General features: G+C 35.8%; 1 protein-coding gene across 2 annotated transcripts in view; it reads right to left on the reverse strand.

The window, feature by feature from the left end:
* LOC107079478 (gamma-aminobutyric acid type A receptor subunit gamma3) overlaps positions 1-27,207 on the reverse strand; it is a 195,326-nt gene that overhangs the window by 135,405 nt on the left and 32,714 nt on the right. For both annotated transcript variants that reach the window (XM_015364032.2, XM_015364033.2), the window contains exon 3: positions 15,934-16,001. In XM_015364032.2, coding sequence (XP_015219518.2) covers positions 15,934-16,001 — 68 coding nt within the window. The remainder of the gene's footprint in view (positions 1-15,933; positions 16,002-27,207) is intronic.

The raw sequence follows: 27,207 nt of genomic DNA on the forward strand, positions 1-27,207 counted from the left end.
TTGCTTTTTTATTGCTTCTTCACATTATCTGGATTTAAACAGGAATGAACCTACATACAAAAACAGATTCCTTTCAAGTGCATCTTCCTGCAGCTCAGAATAACACTTGAAATACTATACAGTATGTCTAGTCTTTGTTACTCCTACCTGTGTGGATTGCTTTGTACTTACTAATGTTACATTTCTACAGTAAGTTTTTAATTTGTTATTCATTGTTTCTGTGTCTAGTTTATATCAGAATTAAGATTACTGATTGGTCAAGAAGAGCACCTGGTCTAAAATGGACCTTCGCAGCACAAAACTTTTTAAAATGAACATTTTTCATTCTTATTTCAATCCATACGCACGCATTACCTCAGTTCCTTATTACTTTCAATTTTAAATCCTTTTATGAGGAACCTTATCAATATAGTTCTGGAAATTAAGTACTATTGAGGGTGATGCATCAGAGTTCTACAGTAGCTGGGATTAGCTTGTTTGCAGTTCTTAGCTTGATCACCCTATTTTGAAAGTTTGAAAAAGTGAGTTTCGTATTCTTATCTTTGGGATATGAAACAAGTAAACAGAGCCTAAGGTGCAAATGATCAAAACATTGTAGATTTATATACTGTACCTGTATGAATTTGCTTGCAAAGCAAACTGGTGTCAGGAGCTTATTATTATATTTGTTATTTTATGCCTCCAAGTTCAAACAATATCAAATTTTTTTGTTTCTTATTCAAAGATATCTAGCAAGCAAATGAAACTAAACCTTCCCTTTCTAAATCCTCATTGTCTTCCATTTAAAATTAGGAATTTTCCTAAGAGTTTTTTCCTTGTTTTGTTTTGTCCCACTTTTTAAGTACTGGTGTTACAGTTATACAGAAATTCACACCCTCTTTGGGGCAATTCACCCACCTTTGGGTTACTGTACATGCTAAGTGAGAGATGAAATAGGTTAACTAGGGTTTTAGGAATAACAGCTCTCATTCAAGTGTGACAGAGAAAATACTATTGGACCATAGAAACCTACAGTATGTGTCAGTTATGAAACAATTATTCAGTACTGCTAGACTGGATTCTAGAGCATATGGCACGCTATTACCATCTGCTATTGCTATGCAATGTGTTGATCCGGTTGTATTTTGTGTGAGAAATGTTATCAATTTCATATAAGAATTCAATAGACCAGGGATCTTAAACTTAAACTTAAACCTGGAGGGCTGCAGTGCCTTCTGGCTTTATAGTCGAACTTCTTATTACATTAATCAAATTATTTCCCCATTTACAAAAGTACAGCTTTGTATTATTTCTCACTTGTACCTTGTACCTTGTTATGGATGGGGTTTTGCAGCGTAAAACATTAAGGTGTGGTTGCAGTGGCCTAAGGAACACAAACGCAAGATCCTGGAGGACTGGAAAAACATTGCCTTGTCTGCTGAATCCCATTGCTGTTTCATGCTGATGGGAGGACCAGGATATGGAAAAAACTGCACGATTCCATGGATCCATGCTGCCAAGTGTCAACAATGCAGGCTGGTGGTGGAGGTGTAAAGGTGTGGGATGTGTTTTCATGGCACACGTTGGGTCAAGCAATGCTTAAATGCCACATGACATCTGAACATCATTGCCGATCAGGTGCATCCCTTCATGGCAGCAGTGTACCCATCTGCGGATGGGTTTTTTCAGTGGGACAATGCTCCATGGCACAAGGCTAGGAAAGTCCTGGGATGCTTCCGGGAACTTGACAGTGAATTCAGCTTAATGCAGTGGCCTCCCCAGTCACCAGATCTCAATCCAATAAAGAATCTGTAGGATGAGATGGAATGAACTATTCGGAATAAAGATACATCACCAGCTAATTTGAACCAGCTCTAGGACACATTGGAGTCAACATGGGCCAGCATCCCTGTGCCACACTTCTGACACCTTGTGGAGTCCATGCCCTGATGAATCCAGGCTGTTCTGAAGGCAAATGACAATTAAGTAGATGTTCCTAATAAAGTGACAACTCAGTGTAGATGTTTATGTGGTCACACTTCATAAAATGTTATCTTGATCATTCATGCATGATTTTCAACATAGCATAAATCAATTCAGTTTATGGAACCTTTTTTGTTTTGTTTTGCTGTAAGCCTTCTGACAGTTTTACTTTACAAATTAGGATTAAAAATGGCTCTATTTATTAAAATGAATCTGTTTAGTTTATTCTGTTTCAAATGTAGAACTATAAATTGCTTTTTACTTTCAAACACCACTTCAAGATATCTGTGGGAAAGCAGTTCCTATTAGAATCTATGTCCTTAGCACCAAAAGTTCTGTATTTCTTTTTTCTGTAACCACAGCAACAAACTTCATTGATTCTTTCAGCTACTTTATCATGTGGTGCAAAATCTATATCTGTTGTTCTGTCTGCCTGGTTGGGATGAACATTGAGCAGAGCTTATTATTTTATCACTTTTTCACCTTGTAACTTTTTGAGTCCATATTGTTTTACTGTTCTCTTCTGTAATCTGAAGTTTGTGCTATGTTGCTCAATACAATAACCATAATAATGAACACTGTCTGGTAAAATAAGTACCATAAGTACTTGGCTTTGGAGGTATTGCTACCTCACAAATGATCAGCCCACAAATCAATAAAAAAAGAATGCTTTTTTACATCTAAACTATAACAGTGGTGACAAACAGTGTTCATATCACCACACACATTTGGAAAATTACACATACCTCCATGCAGTCTCAAAGCAGAGATTCAGACTTAATGAACCATGATTCCAATATTAATTCAATGCAAAAATGCTGTTAAGCCGTTTCAATTATCAATGACAATTATGTCTATGGTAAATAAATAAATCCAAATGTGCGAAGAGGCTCACAATTATTTAAAGTATCATGGCATCCCTTATTAAGCACAGTGAAAAACAATCATTCAATTATGTAACATTGGCAAGGTACATGTTTTATATGGGAGGATTCAAGCATTGGCAAAACATGGCAGCATTCAAGGTTTATAATTAATGTTAAAGACCACGTAGGATTTTTTTAATATTTTTGGAGATATATCCACCAGAATTTGAATCTTGCAGTACTCTAGTCACTAGCTAGTCAGATTAATTGATAGATCGATAGGACTTTACTGATTCCGAAGGGAAACTGGGGAAAGTCTATCCATAGATATATACTGTAGATAAAGACTTAAAGGAAAACTGAGGGGTTCTTTTAATCAGTGATAATTATTTTTCTTTATATTACTAGGAAAAAAAGCTAAAAGTTTTGGATGTACAGCTCTCTATCTTGATAATGTCATTTCTAAAATTGAATTTATTGCAATTAGTTTATATTCCCCATGGTGTGGTATGGATCTTGGCTACAGTGCCACTTTGTACTTCACAGAGCAGAGGATTACCTCTGCTGTCTTTGGGCTCATTCTATTGAGCTTGGCATTAAGACACCACCCGCAGATGCTCCTATTCCTTTGAAGATAAAAATGTTATGATTTACAGAGAAGGCCAAAAAACAAAGACGTATGACAATAGAGAAGATTGTGGAAGCCTGTGGGGATTATCAGAAGACAGAGCAAAAGGAAATCAATAAGCAATTCCAAAATTGTTAAACAGCTTTGGAGATGTTAGCTTGTAACTAAACATTTCAACCTTGTCATCCCACATTTTCCCCCTAAGAAAGAATGGATAATTTTGCAGGAGTCAGTGGTGAAACAAAGAGGTTTAAACTAAGTTATATTTTTTCATTATGCTTAACATACCAATTCATCTCAATTTACCAAGGAACCTAGCTTATAATTGAACCAAGAAAAAAAATGTCTTCCAATGCCCAAAGGAAAATCATAAAGATATGAGAATGTAAATACCATCCATTCTGTATGCAACAATTAAATCATATTCATCTGGTTCATTAGTAGCATGTGGCTAAAGGAAAATCTTCAAAGGCCACATCAATGTGTAGTGGAAATTCATTTGTATTTAGTTAATGAGGCATACCAAACACCACAGTCAGAAGAAAAAGAACCAACACCTACTGTACATCCTCCTAGTTACTAAAGGCTGTACAATACACACTTAAATGTTGCAGTAGGTTTCTAAATATCTGTTGTCTTACACTTACAGTTTTCTAACTTCCCTGATATACAGTATATTTTTACAGTATATACTGAAACTACTGAAACTTCCTTTTATCTGTAATATTACGTATTAAATATTTCCCTGAAGAAAAAGCATTATAATATTCTACTTTAAAAATTTATTTCAATTAAGCATTTTCTGTTTACCAGTCAGATGTCAGAATGTCTGGAACATACTGTAAATAAGAATATACTGTAGGAGGTTTCAACTGAGATGAGGCCCATCGAACCCTTTTGATAGTTACAGTAGCAGCTAATTGATCCAAGGATCTCATCCAGGATATTGAGTTAAACAATGTGGCTGGGTAGGTTGTTCAATACTCCTACAACCCATGGAGTCATAGTATTGACTGTGTCAAATAATACTTATATTTAGAACACGCACTAACTGATCATAACCAGAAATGTGTTCTTGTATAATGTAGACGGTGGATTTACTTTAGTTGCTGTACAAATAAAATATTGTATAGATGATGATCATGTGATGGTGTCTCTTTGATATTATAAATATGATTGAATAATGTACTTGCACGTAAGACTTATTTAATGGAGTACTGAAAGACCATGCTCAGTCCCATCAATATTTCATTGTACAAGAAAGCTGAAAGCACTACTTTTCTCCCATGGCTTTTAGATTAAATACTAGAACATCCTGCAGTGCCAACCTAAACATAGAAAAAAAACAGATTAATACAGACATTAAACAGCTAGAGATAAAACAGAACCCAAACAGAGATATACTGTGTAACTATTTCTAGCAAAGATGATTTTACCCTTGTACTGCAATCAGATCCATATGTTAATCCTTATGGATTTATGTTTTGATCCACCAAAAAATGTAGAACCATACATTTTACTATTGCTATAATAATATTGTTAGAAAATATGTACACATTTTATTAAAAACTATTGTTAATCCAATTTCTTACTAAATGAACGCATTATGACATTGTAGTTCAAGTAGATAGCTGCGTCAGCATGCATAGGCTGCAAAGGAACAAGTAAAGGTTTATTCCATGCTGAAAAGAGAAGAAAGGAAACCATGTTTCAGCTGTGGAGCCTTCTTCAGGTGTTAACTTCTTACCACTATAACAGTGACAAATTTATCGGTTTTTATTTTGGTTTTGAAAACCCTAAATACAATATGTGCATAAACAATATACATCTATTTAAAAGAATCAAGTTTTCTATATGCTATTGTAGTAAATAAACTATTGTATGGTTTATTGTATGCATATAGTACCTAGCAAAAGTATTCAGACCCAACCTATGGTTTCCCATTCTGTGAAATTACACTTAATTATATTAATGAAAACCTACAGTAAATACTCAAAAGACTTTTAAAGGTAATAAGTGACAGTAACTAAGTAAAAACAAAGAGAAAAAAGAAATATAAAATATGCTGATTGCATTCTGAAGTATACTGTAAATACCCAACATTTGGTGAACTTCCTTTGGCAGCAATTATAGCCACATGACATTTTAGGAACAGTACAGTAAGTCTCTAATAGTTTTGCACACTGGCTTTGTGAAATTGTTTCTTACTCATTTTGAAAAATGTGCTCAAGCTGTCTCAGGTTGTTTGGGCATTGCTCATGGACAGCAGTTTTTCAAGTCTTTCCACAGATTCTTAATAGCCATGACTTTGAGAGGACCACTTAAGGGGTTTAACTCCTTCTTATTGTAAAGCCACTCCAGTGTACTGTAGATACAGTATGGCTTTGTGTTTTGGATCATTGGTCTGCTGAAAGGTTATTTTTTGTCCCAGGTTTACTTCAAAGATTTGTCAGTACTTTGCTCCATGCATGTTTCCATCATTCCCGTTAAGCTTCCCAGTCAATGCTGAGGACAAGCAGAACAGCTGTATAAGATACAGTAATACTGCCACCACCTTGTTCCCTAGCGGGCCCCGAGATGTTTTTCTTTTGTGGAGTGTATGGGATGTTGTTGACACAGGCACATGAAGTTTCTTTTACAAAACGTCACCCCTAAGTTATTTTCAAAGGTCCCTTGGTCGCCGTAATTGAATCTTGGGTTGAAGATCTCTACCTGTCTGAGGGAGCATAGAGAGACAGGCATACAGCGCACAGTATTTATTCTAAATCACATACAGTAAGCCACTGCTGTGCACACACTCTACTGCGTGGCTCGTCAAAGTAATTTTTCACATCTAATTGAGTTTTGCCACAACAAAAGGATTTTATATTAATTATCCATTGACATTTTTTTGCTTTAAATATGTGGAGTAGGTAGTGTATATACAGCAACAAAAATTAATTGCTACTTCAAAATGTCATGACTGCAAGCTTGAATACAGCAAACTATGTAAGTGTCTGAATACTTTTTCAAGGCCCTGTACATCCATATACTGTATACATCAGGAGAAATTAATTGATCTACATATTGTGTTTTTTGCTCTACCATTTCCACTCATGAGTGGGTGGACCCCTAAAGGGATTATACTGCAGATGGGCTCCCACAAGCACAGGACTTACTTCTTTAAAGCTAGGATTTCCTCTGCTACACACCGTTGCCTAGGACACAGAATGACCCAGACATTTAAAAATAGCATTCTTCATGCAGGCACATTAAAGCTGTCTTTCAAACTTGGCTTTATTAATGAGGAGAATCCATTGTTTAGCAGGGTCAGAACATGTGCCTTAGTGACTCATTTATAAAAGAGCGGGTTAGATGACTCCCAGTGCTATGTGTAAAAATCATGGATGTGTGAGCTTCACATTTTTAAGGTTCAGAAACACATAGAGAGTTAAACAATAAAACAACATGCCTTTTATAATTGAAAAATCCAAGCAACAGCTGTTGTGGCCTAATGTCTATTGCTATTTTCACTTTTTTAAGGAGACATCCATCATTACAATTTTTTTGCACTAAATCATAAATATTGCATCTCATTTTTGGAATGACTATATGACTTACTGTAGGGGCAAAACCTGTCGTGCAATGTTCACATTTTCAAAAGAGATTAGAACGGACATTGTTGGTGTTTTTGTTTAAATTTGTAGTGTTTCTCAGACTTACAAAAAAAACCATTTGAAAACATTTTATTTTTAAATGGAACTGTTTTCTGCATTCCTGAAGAACATTTCTAGTGCTAACATGACAGGTACAGTGGATAATAAGTGGAAGTCCTCTATCAATTCACAATATTCCAATTTTCATTGTAGAGGTTGTACAGTAAATGTTAAAGTGAAACTGTTTTTCTTCTTCTCTTTTCTTGCCTTTTTACACCACCAAGCTTAATTAAAAAAGCATTATCTTGTGCAGACAATGGTGGCAGATACTGTTTAAGAACCAATTTAAACTATTTTCTTTGTGTCTGAGGACTTTCTGCTGATATTCTATATATCTAGCTGATAATTTCAAATACAATTCAGGTCTGAGATGCAAATTCTTACCTAATTTGTATTGAGTTCAATCTTTTATTTTTCCTACCAGGCAATGTTGCCTGTTGATTTCACTTTACAAAAATGAACAAAGAAAAGTCTTATAACTAACAGTTTAAAAAATGTGTGCAATAGTAACACCTGTTTTTTGGAGCCTTGTAAATTAAGAAAAGGGGAAGAAAATACAAATGAAAGCAAAAGCTACAATCCATTACACCTTCCACACGTAGAAGATTTACAAAGTTCTCAGAAATCAAGGAAAGCAATTTCTTACAAATTAAACTAAAATAGAGCTAAAAAAAGTTATTTCAGTCTTCACAGGGAAGTTTTAAGAAGAGGCTAAAAGGTTGTAATACATTTTAATCAAAATCTTACAATAGTGCTTTAAATTTGGTCAAGTTGCCTTGTCAGTTTGTCAAGAGGTCAGTTGTACAGTACGTTTTTCAAACAGGCGAGATTGAAAGATAGATTCATAATAGTCTAGATTAATTCGGTCATTTGTTCAAGTAACCATTAAAGAAGCTGAAAATTAGTTTCGGGGAAATAAATGTTATGCTGCATTGCAGTTTCTAGTACTGTAGAACAGCTTCATGGTTTTGTAAAAGTTTCTTTAATGCTCACTTGCCTCAGACATACGATGACAGTACACAGCTTGATATTTTTCCTGTTGTCTATTTACTACTTTGTAATAGAAAAAAATACAATTCCATGTGGAATTTTGATAAAATAAATAATGTATGAAGACATATGGCCTCTTCTATTTGCCCTCGGTTTAGTAGAACACAATCCTGCAACCAAATGCTTTTCCCAAAGCCTGTTGCGCTGCCATAAAATGTAGTCTTTCTCTTTACTGTGACAGCCATCTTCAGTGAGGCGATTACAGCTCTCCCTATAGGCAGAATTATTTTCTCTTCACAAACTCTAATGAGACATGTAACTCCAGACACGGTGAGAATCTGCAACACCAGCAGTGAATGTGTGCCGACAGTCAAGTCCATTCACATTTTTTCTCTTGTTGAGTTCTGATGCACGGGGATATACACATAACTATCTCTGCATTTGCTGAACTCAGGCTGATTCACACTTTCAGCATTTTGTGTTCTTCATTCTTAGAAACACTAAATCCATGTGTGTGCGCATGAGCCTAATTTATTTCCCTATTATTTAATGAAGTAGCCACCAACCAATGGGAAATAGCTGCCCACAAGGTGTGGGAGACCTGTGGAAAATCTCTGTCTCGTCTCCTGAGGGCATGTACAATAGATGTAGCATGACTCCTTCCCTTCCTCTTTCATTGCTTCACACAATGAGTGGTCCAGAAGGAAGCTGGCCTGACTCCAATCTCCAGATTGATCTACTGTACACACTCAACACAATCAATTGTGTTTCCTGAGATCAGACAAATGGCCAAACAGCTGTTTCTACCCCTTCTTCCCGTTCACACCCCCTCCCTAGAGCCCATCCAAGGATTTTTTAACCACCTAGACATTTCTGCTATCTACCAACCCCTCTCCCAGCATATCTTTCTTTTTGCTCTTGTGCGTAACTCTACTGTGGTAGCAGTAGTAGGAGCTGCCCATGTCACCAAGTAGGATAACAAGGCAGAGAGGTACAGGTGTGGTGGGTTCCTTGTATCCATTCATTTCCTCGATGCTCTTTGTACTCTGATCTGGTTAATATAGTAACAGAGACCTCTGTACCTTATTTATAGCTATAATCTTGCACTCTTCTTCCTTGACGTCCCACTACTGCCTAATATACTTCCTATTATTTTATTGTTACCTGTTGTAAAGGTAGACAGTTTTTTACCTCCATACTTGAAAGTCCACTGGTTGCTGTGTAATACATTCCAAATTGATTTTGTTATGGTATTGTAGGTACTCAAAAAGAGGTTAATAAATACATCCATTTAGGAAGATGGGAGAACATTACACACTCAAAGCTAAGGAGAAGCTGCTGGTCTGCCTAAGGCTTGCTAATAACCATGGGACTAGTGTTGAAGAAAAACACTGGCATCCCTTCAATTCTAATTCATTTGTCTCAAAGCCGCACCTACTGTACAGCTAACACAATTGCTGTTGCTTCTTGCAACTCCTAAATCACAGCACCCTTGTTTTTGTTCACACTCCCAGTCTTTCTCCCAATATGGTCATGTGCACAAAGTAGCAGGCGCTTACCTGATGCCTTGCTCACTATGACCAAGCTCACCGAGGTACCTGAAGGTCAGCAGCAGGATCTGCTGCTTTTTCACTGCAGGAACCAGGAGCAGACTCAAGCTTTCCCTGATATCCCTTTGGAGCTGGAGGCTAGAATTTCTCATCCCATTACAGCAGGACCTCAACAGCACAGTTGTGTGTTCCTAGGATGTTCATAGGAGGAGTTTAACAAGCATCTACCATTCAATGCCAATGGTTTTCTGTTCCACTGGCTGGTGATAACTCTTTAAAATGAAAGAGAATATTTGGCTACACCAATAATCCTGGTTTTCTGACAATGAAAAGTAGCATCCAAGCTCCTCAGGCTACATGACAACCCCTTTGAGGGGTTTGTCAATAAAACAGGAAGAGAAAGAGCTGTGTTAGTCCTATACCCCACCCCCTCCCCTAAAGAGGAGGCAGGATAGGTCAATATGCTCTCTACCAGCCAATTGGCAGCACTGGTGATATAAAGTTCAATTCTCCTCTGTCTTGCAGGTGGCAATATCCCATTTGCTATTGGATGCTCTTCACTTTCAGCAAACCAGGTTTATAAGATTAATCAAATAAGAGTAAGGATTTCTGTTATGTGTTCTGTTCATATTAAGAATAAAGCTTCTATCGTTCCCTCATAAAATAATGATGTGGCATTTGAATTGTTGCTGGAGTTCAGATTTCTAGCTTTGATATTGAATCTTGGGCATGACTAGTTCTTTACAATGTTTTACAAAATATGTATTATTTATGATATGTTTGCTTTTTCTCCAGAAAAATCACAATGACACAAATATATAAATTGTCTATATATTTATTGTGCAATACTGTATGTGCCTCTGAAACAGCTCATCAAATATAACATTTTAATTAAAGTAGTGGCATATACATATCCATAATCAGCGGTCAACTGGTTCAGGACATGGATTAATTGCTTTGGTGCATAACAGGTTTCAAGGGATGTCTATTCTCTTCACAATACAAAGTAAAAAATGCATAAAGAAAAGCTGTTAGCTGTTATATAACCATGTTAGTGGTATAGCACAAAAGTAAATAATAAAGACATTTCTGAACAGCACACAATAGAAACATTGTCAAGGCAGTGGGGGTTAAAAAAGGGAAGCTATCCTTATGAAAATCCAAAGTTGTTATCCAAATACTGCAAATTGTGCAACCGATCATTACATTGATCGCAGAGAGAATTGTAATACATTAAGATAGTACAATAGCTCACAGGAAGGTCTAAGAAAGGAGTGGGCATTTTTTACAATCATGTACTCTTTTTTCAGACTATCATGTTTGAGCAGTAGTTTTAACTAGAAATTATTTTAAGTAGCAAAATTTCTTTAGCTTTACAGAACTATGGTAACTGTGGACTATTTTCATTCTGTGTCTGAAAATCTACAATATAATAGTTTTTTTTTACAATACCTTCTTTACAAAAGGTTCTTAGAAAGTTGTCTGTACTAAAAATAAAGGATATGATAATTATATAAAAATATTGACATTAATTAGTTACGTTTTCACCTGTAAACTGTCTGGAACATTGAAACAAATTATAGTACTTTTCTACTGATCAATGTAATAATGCACTGATTTCATGTCACCTACTGAAATCTGGTTTTGTGTAATACTGTATAGTAAAGTATAGGAGTAATAGACTAGAATTACAAAAATATATTTAAAATAATAATGATTCAATATTTGAAATATTTGAATACTTCAAAGAAAGGCAAATAAAGCAACAAATCATTATACTGAGGAAAAACTCATACTGTTTGTTTTTCTTATTATAAAATCACATTTTTGGATTTTTTAGTGTTTTACTCATTCAAATTTTATTTTAATCTATGCAGAAAAAAAACAATCTACCCAAAATACACATGAACAAAAATGCACTTCTTTTAAAGCAATTTAAATGAATAATCACAAATCGAGAAGGGAAAATGATTTTTATCCTATTTTGAAAGCACATCTCCTCAGTACATTGTTTAAACTACAATTGAAAATTTTGACATTTTAAAAAAATTGTAAAATAATTACAGGTCAGCATCTTAATACACCCACATTCAGTCAGCCCTAATAATTTATCTTCATTTGTCACTGCAAGACATCATAAAGCAGCTTAATTATACAGCACATTAGAATTTCAGAATAAAAATAAACAAAACCAAGGCAATGACAAAGAACAAATCTGTGTCTTACAAAATTAATAAATTAGTACAGTATGTTGTAGTCTTGGTGGAAATAAAATGCTGTTGTTGGTATTTACAGTATGTAAAATTACTAATTATTTTACTCCTATTATTATTATTAGATACATTACATTGTAACAAAAGAAGACTTTGAATAGCTGAACATATGGAAATGGCTTTTTGATGATTTCTTTTATACCCTGACCTGTAAGCACAAGGATACAATAGATTACAGAGGCATTTTGTACATACAGTACTTCTGTCCCAGACCTTCCACCAGATCTAATATTGGAAAGAAATACCAACAGATTAGCTATCAGCCTTCACAAGAATATTCCTGAATTCAGAAACATACAGTAACTCTTTTTCACCTCTGAGCTTACCTACGGTACATGAGTCATATAATCAACTTCTCACTCAACCCACTGTCATAGACACACCGTATTAAAACTAATTATGTCTTAGCTCGGTTAATGGTTTACAAAGAGAGGCAATGCATAGCTGCTAATCTGAGATTTCTTCTGATGTATTGTGAAAGCAGATGTGCAGAGAGTAGCTACAGCTGTATCTTTTATTTGAAAAGAGTCAAAGATGGCTTATTCAGCATACTTAGGAAAGCATTTGAAATAAAAACAACAAGAGGAGTACTTACTGTAGCTATCAGAAAAGAACCCAATGTCCTATCTTACAAGGTGAAAAATAAATTAAACTTGCATCATGCAAGAGAACACATAGTCTTATCCCCTTCAATAGCAGTTCTTACAATGAAAAGGTGATTAAATATTTCTAAATAGAATCTATCAATTATTTTTCATATTAAGCCATTTAAACATTACAGTCATTCTTGGAAAAATCTGACGTCTCCAGTTATGTTTTAATTTATATTTGTATTTCTAAAAAATATGAGTTTGATCTATATAAAAAATCTAATAAATGAGCATCAAGAAATGACACAATTATCCTTAGCCAGAACAATAAAAATCCTTGTTTTGGGAAAAAGAGACCCAGACATCCATTACAATTCTTCAAAGCAATAAATTCTGTTCCCTGGAATATTAAATTTATGACATTCTCAAAGAAATGTCAGAAAATATGTATAAAATTGTTTTTCACAGATGCTAAGATTAAATAGAGGCTATATAGTACTTTTAGAAATCATTTAGAAATTCAAATAAAAAAAAATTCTCCTTCACCATCACTCAGATAAAGCTTTTTCAATGATAGTTTGCAAACTAATATAATACTGTATGAGTGCATAAAATGCAAATTGAAAAGAATGAAGAGACAAGATAAGTGTTTAAAGAGGCGTTGTAGGATGGATTTAAATTCTGAATGCAAAGAATTTTCAAGGCTGAAACAAAAGTTTTTTTTCTATTTTTACTATCTTAGATCTTAAATGCATTTGTTTGAAAGTAAACCATGTAATGTTTTTACTTAATAATCAAGTGTTTTGTTTTTTCATGGTACTGTAAGTTCTGCTAATCAAATCATATTTTAAATGTAATTATTTCTAGATTGTTTTATTTTACAGTTCAGTCATAATCATTCAAAAAAGATTTATTTGGAGAAAACTGACCATTCTCTGTATTTATAATATATATTGTATAATATAGAGGAAATTTAAACATTGTTTTGTTATCCATTCATAAAACTACCGTTAGCACAAATACATTGACAGACGCATTGTACTGAAACACTAAAAGTAACATTAAGCCAATAGTATGCAAATGATTACATTTTGGCTCACAGCAACAAATTCAATACCGCAGGGAGAGAATGAGGACACAGACAAACTCCTCCAACCTGTCCGAACATTAAGCCATTCATCTCATGACACACTGGAAGTTCCACAATTCCTAACAGGAGAGTTAGCACTGATTGGAGAGCGACACCACTGACTGACGACATTGCAAGCAGGAGTCATTTTCTTGCCAAAAGTCTAAACAGGCCTTGCAGACTAATCCCAACCCTATTCTAGGTAGCACTCTCTTAAATGTGTACCTCCATTTATTCCACGTTTGAGGAGAACATCATGCCCAGATTGCAGACATGGATCAGAATCCTTAAATGCACGGATCACATTAACCCAGGAGACTATTTAAAGATCAGCAACACTACAGTATCCTCAGCACACAATTAAAAATACATTTGGGATTATATGGGACAAAAAAAACAAGAGGCGTTTCTTTACACATCACACAGTATGAGCACACTGACAAAATTATACTGCCATGCTAGAGACATTTCTATGTAGGTAAAATTAATTTACTGATATTAGTCTTTTTAGTGATTACTTTCAGTCTGTGTAAATGAGAGCAAATGGTGTTTATATCAGAAATTCAGGACAGAAGTTAAATCCTAATCTTGCACACTTCTGTTCACCTACATACTGTACAGTACAGTATATAGGTCCGGCACTCAGGACTCTTGCAGTAAACTCACCCAATCAGTCCTCGCTAAAGTAGTGGGGGAGGTGGGTTTGGACAAACTGTAGGTTACCATTTCCACAGTTAGAAAGTCATGCCAAATACTTTATACATACAGCATTTGTCTCTCTATTAAATTCATTAGGATCTAACCAAACTACTGGAACCTTATTTATATGTCAGAATAAAGCACAAGACAATAGCTGACTTCATAATCAGAATTCTTTATAGGGACATGCTCAAATACCATAACATGCACAAGAGGTCATGACATATGTTTTAGCATTGCATTGTAACAAGTGCTAGAAATGATGCTAAAACATTTTTTTACATTATGTCATTTGAACATGTCCCTCTAATTAACTGTATGTGATTATTACATCTTCAGTAGCTGTTACGGAGGGATTATGAAGCAATTTATGCAGCAAGATTCAAAGAAGACAAATTTATGCTGGAATAACTGAACATGCAGTAGTTAAGTGATACTGTACGCTTTGCCTTCAGCCACTGGAAGTGGCACTATTCCAGCACAGACAATATGTTGGAATGTGATACTGTTCTTATAAAGAGGTTAATACTCTAGCCTTTTGTTTAAGTATTGAAACGCATAAGGCCATCAGGGTGTGTAAGAGCCAGCTTACCAGAGCGGTGACGTCGCCGCCCTTCCCTGTGATAGCAGGACTACAGCTACTGGGCTGTGGAGAGATCTCTCTTTGGCTCACCGGGCTGCGTCCCTGTTGAGTGATGTGGGAATCCCAGGTTCAAGCCCCTGACAGTGCAGGGCTGACCCAATGTGGCAAGGGTGCCCGCCTGAAACCCTGTAGTGTTACATTGATGTCAGAAGCGGGGTGGGATACCCCCTCGCCAGGGACGGCGAGTTAAGCTGGGGAGAGTGTAACGCTTACGGCAATCAGGGTGTGTAAGAGCCGGCTTACGAGAGCGGTGATGTCACTGCCCTTCCCTGTGATAGCAGGACTACAGCTACTGGGCTGTGGAGAGATCTCTCTTTAGCTCACCGGGCTGCGTCCCTGTTGAATGAAGCGGGAGTCCCGGGTTCGAGCCCCTGACGGTGGGGGGGCTGACCTAATGCGGCAAGGGCGCCCACCGGAACCCCCGTTGCGTTACAGTATGTTTTAAGAATATTTATATAAACATTTAAAAAATACAAGTTTAATATATCCAATGATCACAATGTCAAATCAAGAATTCAAGACATACAATAGTCTAAATAAAGTTTGTCACAAACCCTGAAATAATGACAAGGTTACTGTGCAATGCTATAATAAATCTACAAAATACATTTATTAGAACCCTCATTTGGCCATTCCCAAAGCAGATATCTGACTCAGTTTTATACTTATTTAATATAACGTGATTCCATATTGATCAGATTTTTGTTCGTATAATGAAAAACCTAAATTAGACTATTTTATCTGATCTGCAAACTTGCATAAAAACATTTCATCTCGGGCTTTAGAACCATACCGATGGAGTTCCTCTCTCATTTTGTAACTGCACAAAACCCCACAATGACATGTTCTCTTATAATGTCCTAGTGTCCACATCTATATCACATTAATGATTAAATGTCATCACTTACCATGTTTATGGAGGATACAGGCCCAATGCTGTTAACATATATGTCAACATCTATGACAGTTGGCTTTACTGTAAAACAAAGAATTAAGAAAATGCAAAGTTAGATGTTGTAGTTGATTGAGCTCTGCAGATTCATCTGTACACTTTAAATACAATACATTATCATATCCGAGCTCTTGAAACGTAGAAGAAAGGTGATTAAATGTAGAACAAATATTGTAGAAGAAATATTGTTAGTGATCTTTCCCATTGAACTACCAGTTCAGTTGATTACTTTGCAAGTCAAAAGCAAGAAAAAAACAATTCACTGCCAGAAGGCAGAGGCATTGAAAGCTTTAGTTTACCACTACCTTCATCCACCTCATGGTTGTCTAAAACCATAGAATCAAAGCTGTAGTCACTGTCACTGAGAATAACATTTTCTGCTCTCCTTTCGGCTTCAGTCTGACATGTGCCTCAAATTCCTACATATCTCAGCATGAAAAAGGCAAAACATTCCTCAAAGTTCTCAAAAATATTTTTCAACCTATTTTGTACTGTTTTTTTCATACTGCAAATAAAACAATAAAAGGTTAATTGTGATTGTTATAGTGAAAATGTAAAAAGAAGAATGGTATGTCTTGCTTTTAACATCTCTTTTCGTCTGCATCCTACAGTACATTTGTGGCAATTTACAAGCATCAGCCTCAGATTTAATGCGAGAAATCGTTTAAAATATTATACTGTATGGCATTATTTAGAACTTTTTGATGGACAAGTAAAACTAAATGGTTGTGTTGGTAATATACAAATATAAATACTAATTTTATCTCAGTTTCATTTTTCAATTTTCTTTTAAATTGAAATATGAATCTATTTCATATATATTTCATAAACTTTTTTGTGGTATTATGTTTACGCATAGCTCTTTTTTAAAGGGTTTTTAGAAATGTTGAATGCTGAACTATTAAGTACAGTACGCAACAATTTCTGAGTACACTCTTACAAAGTGCTGGGATAGTACATTCATGTTCTTTGCTTTGCCAACCACACTGAGGTTGTTCTCACTATGAAAAGGTAGTATATAACATTAATAATCATGTATCAAATCAAGTGAGTGCAATCAAAGCTGAACAACCAGTTACAGAACAGGATGTGTTCTGCATGTCTTAAATAGTCTGGGCTGTGTCACTCAAGCAGCATACTCTACATACTGTATCAGAAGGTAAACATTAGTGTGAAATGACTTTAAAAGCACAAATGACTACAAAAATATCTTTCCAATAAAAAATGAAATCATATTCTGGCTAACATTTGTTTTCAATACACTCTCAAAATTAATTATGCAAGAGCTATCTACATTTATAGACTCATTGTATGAATTGATAACAGGTCTAACACAATTTACGCCCATGGAATCAATCAATTACACAGCAAGAGCACTGTGTCTTATTCTATGCATTTGCTAAAAGGGGATGCTTGAAAGGAAAGACCCCAGAGAATTAATTTAATATTGATTGATGTTGTTATGGCCTGCTTTATAAAACATGTCTTTGAATTCCCGCTACGTATTTAGTGGTCTACTTTGCTCATTTAATTACTGCCTATTTTGGCAATTTTATGCATCACTTAAGTGATTATCCCCTTCATAGTCATGGATTAACTCTAAATTCCCTTATACATATAGATAGTATTGAATTGCCGTTTACCTTCATCAGTGGTGTGAATAGAGGAACAAGCAATTAAACGGATCTTTTTACAATTGTAATATTGAAAATAGGAATATTCTCAGTTTTCCACAAGAGAGTAGATCAAGTTAAAATTGTACCCATTACAGATCACAATAGAGCTGAATATTTATTGAGCTTTGGGAGCTGTGGATTCAGAACTTCCCAGGTAAATAGATTTTCTAAAACCTTTCTAGACATCTAAAGGGAACTAAAAGCAATTTATCAGGCGTCAGTATAGATCACACAATTCTTATCACTTTAAGAAAAGCTTATTAATGGGAAGACCTATGAAAGTCAACTCATTTCACAGTTTAGTTTAGCAACAGCTATTTTATAAGATAACTGTTTGATTGTTTATCTTCTTCTTTTGATATCTAACACTACAGCTAACAGCTTCAGTTTGATTCATTTCCTAGACCTTGACCAATCCTTGGACATGACATGTCAGTTCATTGTAAGTAAAATATTCAGCTGATGAGATAAAATCATAGTAAAAACTGCGTTGTCAAAAACTATTTTCCCAAGTGCATTTACCTTGTACCAAAGCCTAGTGTAACCAAAGAGCTTATAAAGGCTTCTTTTGTGAGACCGTAGCAAAATGAGAATTGAGGGTTATTAAGAAGAGCTAGGAAAGTAAAAAAGTCAGAGAAAACATTCTAGTAAAATTCTGTCATGTCGGTCTTGTCATTCTAAACACAAAACAGATAACAGTCTGATAATACAGTATGTGGGTTCTACCTCTTTCTGAACATACAGTACTTCAGCAACAAGAACAAAGTCCAGTACATATGTGTGTAAATAATTGGGCAATTTAAAAGAACATTCTTAATCTTTGTAGAAACACTATTAAAATCATTTAACTTAGAGATTCTCATCACTATATAAAGTCAATCAAGTTATATTATTTGTCTCCGTTTCAGCACTGTTGATATACAGTTGGAAGTTTAATGCATTCTTCACGTTCAGTTTGGACATTGCAAATTAGACAAGGTCATTCAGCCCATCTAGCCCATTTGGTAGAAAATGATCCAATCATGTTAAGATACCACTTATATACTGTAACTAATGTGGGTTTGCAATGGAAAAGAAAGATTCAGGACAGATATCTTGGAAAAAAATGATATGGGATTTAATATTTATTGGAAATTTCACTTTTGTTTAATCAAAATATTTAACTTTATTCAAAGTTTCTCTCTTGCTCTGGAAGCACTGGCCTCTGACAGAAGTGCCTTGACAAAACAGGGTTAGTTGCTTTGGGACAGAATACTTACAATGACACCTGTTACAGCTGTCAGAACTCATTCAAAATGAACCCAATAATATGGAAACAAAACACCATCTGGACACATTCATTATCATGTGTACAGGTAGGTGACTTTCCTAATGACAGGCAATGTCCTGATATGACTTGATTTAAAGGTGCACTGGTAAAGTAGTGATTTTTTAAATAAATACAGTAGCATTATAACTTTTATTCTCTTGTAATACCCTATATTGGAAATAAGAAAACTGAACATACTGTACTGACATACTGCTCTCTCAGGACTCTTAAAGTGCTGCTCTCTCAGGACTCTTAAAGTGCACAAAGTATATCAGGGTCAGATCAAGTTTTAATGTGCTTCCTTAGCTTTTTAAGTACAATACTTTTTTCCCCATTTTTATCATCCTATTTATAACAGTAAAAAAAAAAATCTCACTCTGCTTTACATAGCAGGTTCTAGTTTGCCATTATGGTCAGCCCTTTGGCCACTAAAGTCAGCCCTTTTTAACAGTTGTCAAAACGTCAAAGAAAACTCAACTCAACAATCTGTACTTCATAACTGGCTGACCTCAAATTATGCAACTTATGGCAATATTCCTTTAAAAATATTTTTTCACATAATCATATAGCACAATACAGGGACCATGGGGTTGATTTTAAATAGCACAACCTATATTTTCAAAACATTCAGAATGTATCATAATTACTGTAAGCTGGTATCCAGCTTTTAAGAAGTGTAAAAATTTAAATCGGGAAGAACCAGACTGAAGTGAAATTATGCAGGTTCTTTTTATGTAACTATTTTTGGTGACTGAATAATCAAATCTGCATCTGGGAATTTTACATAAATAGAATATTAAATGTGAATAAGAGCTACTAAACAGAACACAAAAGTACCACTCTTTGTAATGAGATTACCAGAGTCCATGAGTACAACAAAACTGTTGCGCATGTTTGCGCATTCCTCAAATGTTACTTCATTAGATGCTATTTGATAGACAGCCACATCACATATCATGACAGTTCAAACTGCTCGGCTTTTTGATTTGCTAAACATTAGGTGCCAACAACTAGGAGAGTTCCCTCATCAGATTACTTGACTCTGACAAATCTGGTTGAAACTCATTTGAATTACTCAATTATCTTTATCTCAGTATTAAAAATAAATGTATCCATAACATTCAATGTTAAATATCCTTGAAACAGTCTTATGTAATATTATAAACTGATGTAATGTGTGAACCCAATAAATCATGGAAATAACATACTGTAATTCAAGTCAGTGATTTTTAAAGAATCCTCATGTAAAATATTATTTTGCACTTTCTAAACAAGCATACTTGTTAGAGAGGGGAGGTTGGTTAGTATTTGAAAGATATCAATATTTATCTATCCGCTCGTTTGTATCCTTTCTCATGTTCTAAATGAGGAGAGCAGACTCATTTGATAACTTATCACAATTATTCCAGGGTATTTTACAATAGGTAATCAAAGACTCATCAATATTTCAGATGCATCTTTCAGGACTCAGTTGAAATAGCAAATTAAATGCCAAGATATGGATTTTAATTTTAATGAAAATATATACTAAATGGCACTTGTGTGTGTTTGAATACAACATATACAGTACATGCATGTTTGTCTTTAAACACACTACAGAGCAAACTTAATTGCAAAACACACTATAAGCAGAATTACAGTAAACAGGGCTCACTCTTTTATATCTTCTTATGTGCAAGTGATGAATTAGTATGACAGGTGTTGTACATAATTAGGTTAGGAGACTATGGGACACTAATTCATTGAAACCTTCCTTGAGTTCCTAAATTTCAAAGGCAATACCAAGTCTTGAGTATTTTTCATCTGATTCACAAACCATCCTTGCTTACAAAATATGCTCATGACAAGATTGATGGAGCATGCAGAAAGCCAAGGTACTCTTCAATAACGTGCTTTTTGTACCTCTAACACAAAGAAACAAAGAGGGTCTAATAGATTAGTATTACTTTTACTACTCAGTGAATATTATAGAATAAAAGGGATAGTACAATGTCTATCAAAGCCTTTGAATCAAATTGTAATTTTCACCAAGTTTTAAAGATCATTAAAATATTCATCACAATATTTACATAGCACCCAAGAGCTCTCACTCCTAGAAAATCGTGTTTTTTTTACCACATTAGAAAATGTTCTGGTTAGAGATTGTCTTTCCAAGTGAATATTAAACAGTAATTATCTCTTCACAATGATCTTGATACTCTGAGTCTTTCTAATCTAAGAAAACAATAAGACAGATGGTATAATCTCTCCTTCATTGCCAGAACTGATTTTTGCTGATGTCCTGCTTAGCTTCTTTTTAACAAATTAAAAACACGACCGTAAATTCACTGAACAATTATGTATAGTATCTTGGTAGTTTCACATAAAGAAACTACAATGCATACAGGTAATGTTTTTGTAACGGAATCGTTCTTTCAGGACCCTATGCAGATCTGTGGTAGAGTGAGGAAAACGCAGGGGAAAAGCATGCGGGAGTCGGGAATTAAAACAGGGGGTGTGGCCATGGTGAGCTGGTGTTCGGGGAAAGTGTGACCGAGGCAAAAAATCCAGAATTAAGTCCAAGGGGGAATCCAAAAGAAGGCGAAAATCCAATAAAAAATAAAAACGGGAACTGGCAGGAACAGGAATTTAAGAGCTTGACGGGACCAGGCGCTTCCAAGTCCCGAACTCGCCTGGTACGGAAACCAATGTAGAGCCCAGAACAGCCTACGCGCCTGGCTTTTTTAAGGGGAACTGAGGTGTGTAAAGAGATGAGTAAAGATGCGGGAGTTGAGTAAAGAACAAGGAAGGGCTGGAGCGTCCTTAAGAGGAGGGGTTTACGAACGTGACAGTTTTTTAAAAAAAGAATCTGGACAGTAATGCATAGTGGAAAGCATTTAAACTTTCTAATATTTCAGAGGAAAAAGTAATATTCAAAAAAAGTTAGATTTGAAATGGTTTGGAATGTTAATTCAAATAACAGTGGGGTTCATGCAGTAAATTCTATGCACGAACACATGACATATACTGTACAGTACCTGGTCAAAGGAAGCAGCTTTCCAAGGCTTCAATATACTTCATATATTTCTATAAATAAATGTTTGTGGGCACATATTATACAGTATGCACATACAGTATTGCTGCCCAAACAAAGTATTAGAATTCCCATCCATCTTCACCAGTAATTACAACCACAACACAGCATTAATTTCATAAACTGTTGACACAGATGTCTGTGGAGAAATGGAACCATTCAGCCAAACGAAGTTCACACAGCTCTGCACGAAAGGTGTGTAGCAGTTCAGCAGCTTCTTTCAACTTATAAATCCACTCCAAAAATGTACAGAGAAAAAACATTGCTTTTTTTCTTCATGTTAATTAGTAGATGATAATATCTATAAATCACTTTTTAAAACTACACTAAAGTCACTGTTTTGGAAGTTGTCAACTGTACTGTATATACGATTGCAGCCAAATATATGCCCTTCTTTCTTCTAGGAATGTGGTATTTTTGTTGCTTTGTTTCCAGATGAATCAACTTGAAGCATTTGTTCATTAAACATATTGCACATAGTTACTGCCTTTGTATTTTTATTGTGAATGTTAGGAAAATGCTTACAAGAATACTGGGATCAATATGAGTAATACTTTTTCACATATCATTACACATTATAATAATAATTCCTTACACTTATATTGCACTTTTTTGGAAACTCCACTCAAAGCATTCCCCTCCACCACCACCGGTGCATCAGTCTGCTGATCACACACCTGCTATCAGTGGGGAGGAGAACAGAGTGATGAAGCCAGTTCATAGATGCAGATTATTAGGAGGCCATGATTGGTAAAGGCCAATTGGAAATTTGGCAGTGGCACTGGGGCAACACCCCCACTCTTTTCAAGAAACATCCTGTGTTTTTTAATGATTACAGAGTCAGGACCTTGGTTTTATGTCTCATTCAAAGGATGGCGCTATTTTATAGTATAGTGTTGCTGTCACTATACTGGGGCATTATGTCCTACACAGACTGCAGTGTAAGCAGTCCCACTAACACCTCTTCCAGCAGCAACCTTAGCTTTCCCAGGAGGTCTCCTCTCCAGGTTCTAACCCGACTTGCTCCTGCTGAGCTTCAGCAGGTTGTCAGTTGTGAGTTGCAGGGTGATATAGCTGCTGGCATATAAAATTGATAGTAGCGAAACGTATTTGTTTTTTCATTAAGAAAGCTGTACAAGGGTATGTGTGTTGTCTGATTAGTAATATTATGATACTGTGCATGTCTGACCTATTCAAATTTTGAGGCAAATTCATGGTGAATTAAAGAAAACTACTGCATTCCTAGAAAAATACATATGTAATATGAGTGTCTTAAATTGGCATATAAGGCAACATACAGTACACTCTCCTGTTTTACAATCTCTCCACATGTATGAAGTGGATTAGTATATTGAAAAATATGAATCAAACCTGCTACAGGAAATTTATCAACCTTAAACAAAAAGGTAACATTTTAACAGAAGACTGCTAGAACTGTTTCTCTAGAAAAAAAAATAATAAGGAAAAAATTGAGTGTAGAAATTAGAAAGATACAAAATGTCTAAAACATTTGTACAACAGTGTGTACAAAAAAGTCTAATTTTAAATTGTGTTTTAGAAGATTTGTTAAGAGTAATTCTTCCAGCATTCCAGCATCCAATCTTTATTTTTTTAGAAAAACACATGCAATACAGTATGTCAAACGTGTTAGTATATAAATATTTCCTGTGACTACTGTCACAGACTAGTAAATAGACACATGGACTCAGGCAGCGCTGTTTGTTACACCCAGAAACAGACAAATTGTCACACAGGTGATGCCAACTGGTGTTCAAATGGCTGAGCAACCTGAAGATTCAAACTTAGATGGACAGATTTCACGCTGTAGAAATATAAGTCAGCAGCAGACATGGGACATGACTGCACAGCAGGTCCTCTGTTTAATGTGAGAAAAGACATTTTCTCAGCTGAGACCCTAGCAATATTTTATAAAATCCATCCATTTTATAAACTGCTTTATTTAGTTCAGGGTCACAGGGAGGACTGAAGCCTAACACAGCAACGGGCGCAAGGCAGGATACACCCTGGATACCGGTTCATTGCAGAGTCCACAGAGACAGAAACACGCACACTCTCACACAAGGGCCAACTTTCCCAGAAGCCAACTAACCTACCAGTATGTCTGTGACTGTGGGAGCAAACCAGAGCACAAGGTGAAAACCCATGTGGACAACAGGAGAACAGGGGAGTGTATAGATAGCACCCCAGGTCCAGAACTGAACCCCAGGCCCCAGCACTGCTGGGCAGCAATGTTAACCACTGCGCCATCACGACTTCAACTACTGTGACTTCATGCTTAGCCTTTAAAACGCATTGAAAGTCCAATTTACATTGTTGCAAAGACAACTGAACAAATTGACAAAAACAAATGAAGATTCTGGGGTGCACAAAAAGCTGGAAATAATGTCCTGTTTTTTTCAGTACCATTAGTATAGAAACTTTCCTCCCAAATGATGCTGTGACACTTTAAATATAAGACTATAACTGTAATATGGTTCCAGAAGCCCAACTACAAAGTACAGTATATTTGTACACCTCACCAGTTTAATTGAGAGGGAAATTGATGTAGCCAGGGTTGTGCAAGCCCAAAGTGGAATTTATTCAGGACACCAGGGTTGACACGTCTACTGTAAATGGTGAAATGAGATCTTTAATGACCAAGTAACTTGGACTTTGAATCATAACTACAAAATAAAACAAATGAGCTTACTGGTCTGACTGACCTCATCTTCTTTGTAAAGGTTCTTATACTGTACCTTCTATTTAACGTGTACTGTATGTCCTCTGTCTTCTTTTTGTTTTTAGAAATTCTGCTCCAGGTGATAGGGGTCCACCTAATGATCCATCATCACCTTTTCCAATAGAGATCATTATCTTACTGAGATCAAGTGACAAGATCAGGCTACAGGGTAGTAACTCCACTGTCTACAAATATTAGGAAACACTCCTAACGGTGGATCAATGCAGCTCGAGCAAGAAACCTCAACAATTCCAGTACATCAGAGATACCCAATGTCTGTTCTGGAGGACCAGTGTGCCTCACCAGGTTTCTTTCCCTTTTGGATCCTTATGACCAGCTTCTGCCAGCTCTTTAGAAGCTGATGCTTTAAAGAGACCTGGAAATCTTCCAGTGGATGTTCACATACCGTACAGTACATCCTATAGGACTGCTCAGCCAACAGAATTTCATGCAGCTCTACACGATAAGAGAACAGCATTTCAGAAGTGTCTTGCAGCATGTACTGTGATTCTTTCTGACTTTTCACCTGCCAAACATTAAATCAAGGAGAGCATCTGAACTGCCAGATTAGCTGCGGATATTGTTGTTGTCAACTATACACCAGAAGTACATGTACCAGTAGTTATGCCCCTTATGAGGCCATTTACATAATCTTTTTTTTCCTGCAGCATAACACATTTAGAAAAAGGCCTGGGTTGCTACTACATTTCTCAAAATTCATAACTAAGGAATACACATTCTCTGTTTTGGTAGGGCAATACTTGTACAGTATGTACTGTACATGCATATTACACATACAGTATAGTACACAAAAAGCATTATTTAGAAGAAAGGTATTCACCTATGTGAATGCTTATTACTGTAGGGAAGTGCTCAATTATTATTCCAGTCTGCCAGTCAACTGCATATACTGCATATTCTAGCTGCTGTCAGTCATGGCTAGCTCTTCCTATGAATGTATTAAAGCCTTGAAAAAAAATCCTCCAAAAGCTGTTCCAGAGTAAAGCAAAACTACTGGATTTTGATCATGAATGAGTTGCTTCAGGATATCAAGGACATTAAACACAGACTAGGAAAGACATAATCCTCATCCAAAATAACTAATAATAGTATTGACCAGACCCATCTCTGCTGAGCTTCTGAAATATTTCCTGACATTTCATAATTGTGAAAGGACAAGCAATGCAAATAATGAACATTTAGACAGGGTCATAAGTAAATGCATCCCACATATCGCATTTGTTATATTTGCATGTTGCATAGTTCCTATTTGCAGAGGTTCCTTATAGGCTTATTTTATTATTGGTAACATGTAGCTAAAGTCACCAAGAAGACAGATATAATTGAGTAAGTTCTTGTTTTAGAACATGAATAACTTAATTCACCCCATCCAGGGTTGATTTAACAGATCATATACAGTAGTACTGTTTGGAACAATCAAGTCTCCAGGTTGATTTAACCTGTGTCTTCTATGTCTTACTATTTTCCTTGTAATGTTAAAATTAACTGACAAATGCGTGGTGTAAGTGCACATATATTGCCTGCTAAAGTATTCACATCCTGTAAATTGTCCTTATATTTTTGTAATGCGAGGGGAGCCTGCAATCATGACACTTTCAAATGAGATTTTGTATTTCAAATCTACGCAATCTATTACAAGCTAAACCTGCTGATAGCATGTAAATATATTAATTTTTAAAAGAAAATCAGAAATTCCAGATTACAAGTATTCATCCCCATTGATGGAGTTACCCTAATTAAGTCCATGTGCAAAAGAATATTTGGGCAGGACACACTATCAGTGTAATGGTCTGTCTATATACTGTAATGTGCAATTAACGTGCTTTAACTTGTCTTCAGAGTAATCGCATGCCCTCAGATACAGCAGATATTAAATTTTGACATAAACCTCACAGTTCTACAACAAATGGACCAGAAAAAGGTTACTTATTCCCTTGAGTATAATGAAGTATGTTATTAAGAAGTGGAGAGTGCATCACACTACCCAAACACTACCTACTATGCCTATAGTACCTTTTCTAAAGTAAACCATTTTGTGGCCCAACTGTGATGCCCAGGCTGGGAATGACTCATGTCCTGCTGTTGCCAGAGGCGACCCAAACGTTCTCATTAGTTCTCAGCCTCCCTCCAGGCTTGTGTGCACAAGGTTGGGACGGCTCTCAGTTAGGCCAAATACCTTTCAATCAAGCAGTCAATCAAGGTCTCAATCTGCTCATTGTACAGGCTATTTAAGGAGGCTTTCTCTGCTGTGTCAGTGTTCCAACATTGATATAAGAGCCATCCGTGCAAGCAAATGCTTTCACAATCTTTCTTCCTCTATTGCATTAGGAGGGGAGTGTCGCTATCCCCCAGTATCAGCCAGCCCTTCACCGGCTCATCTTTCATTTCGGCTGCTGTCTTTCCCGAGGCTC

The sequence above is a fragment of the Lepisosteus oculatus genome, chromosome 15, assembly GCF_040954835.1.
Source record: "Lepisosteus oculatus isolate fLepOcu1 chromosome 15, fLepOcu1.hap2, whole genome shotgun sequence".
Lineage (NCBI taxonomy): Eukaryota > Metazoa > Chordata > Actinopteri > Semionotiformes > Lepisosteidae > Lepisosteus > Lepisosteus oculatus.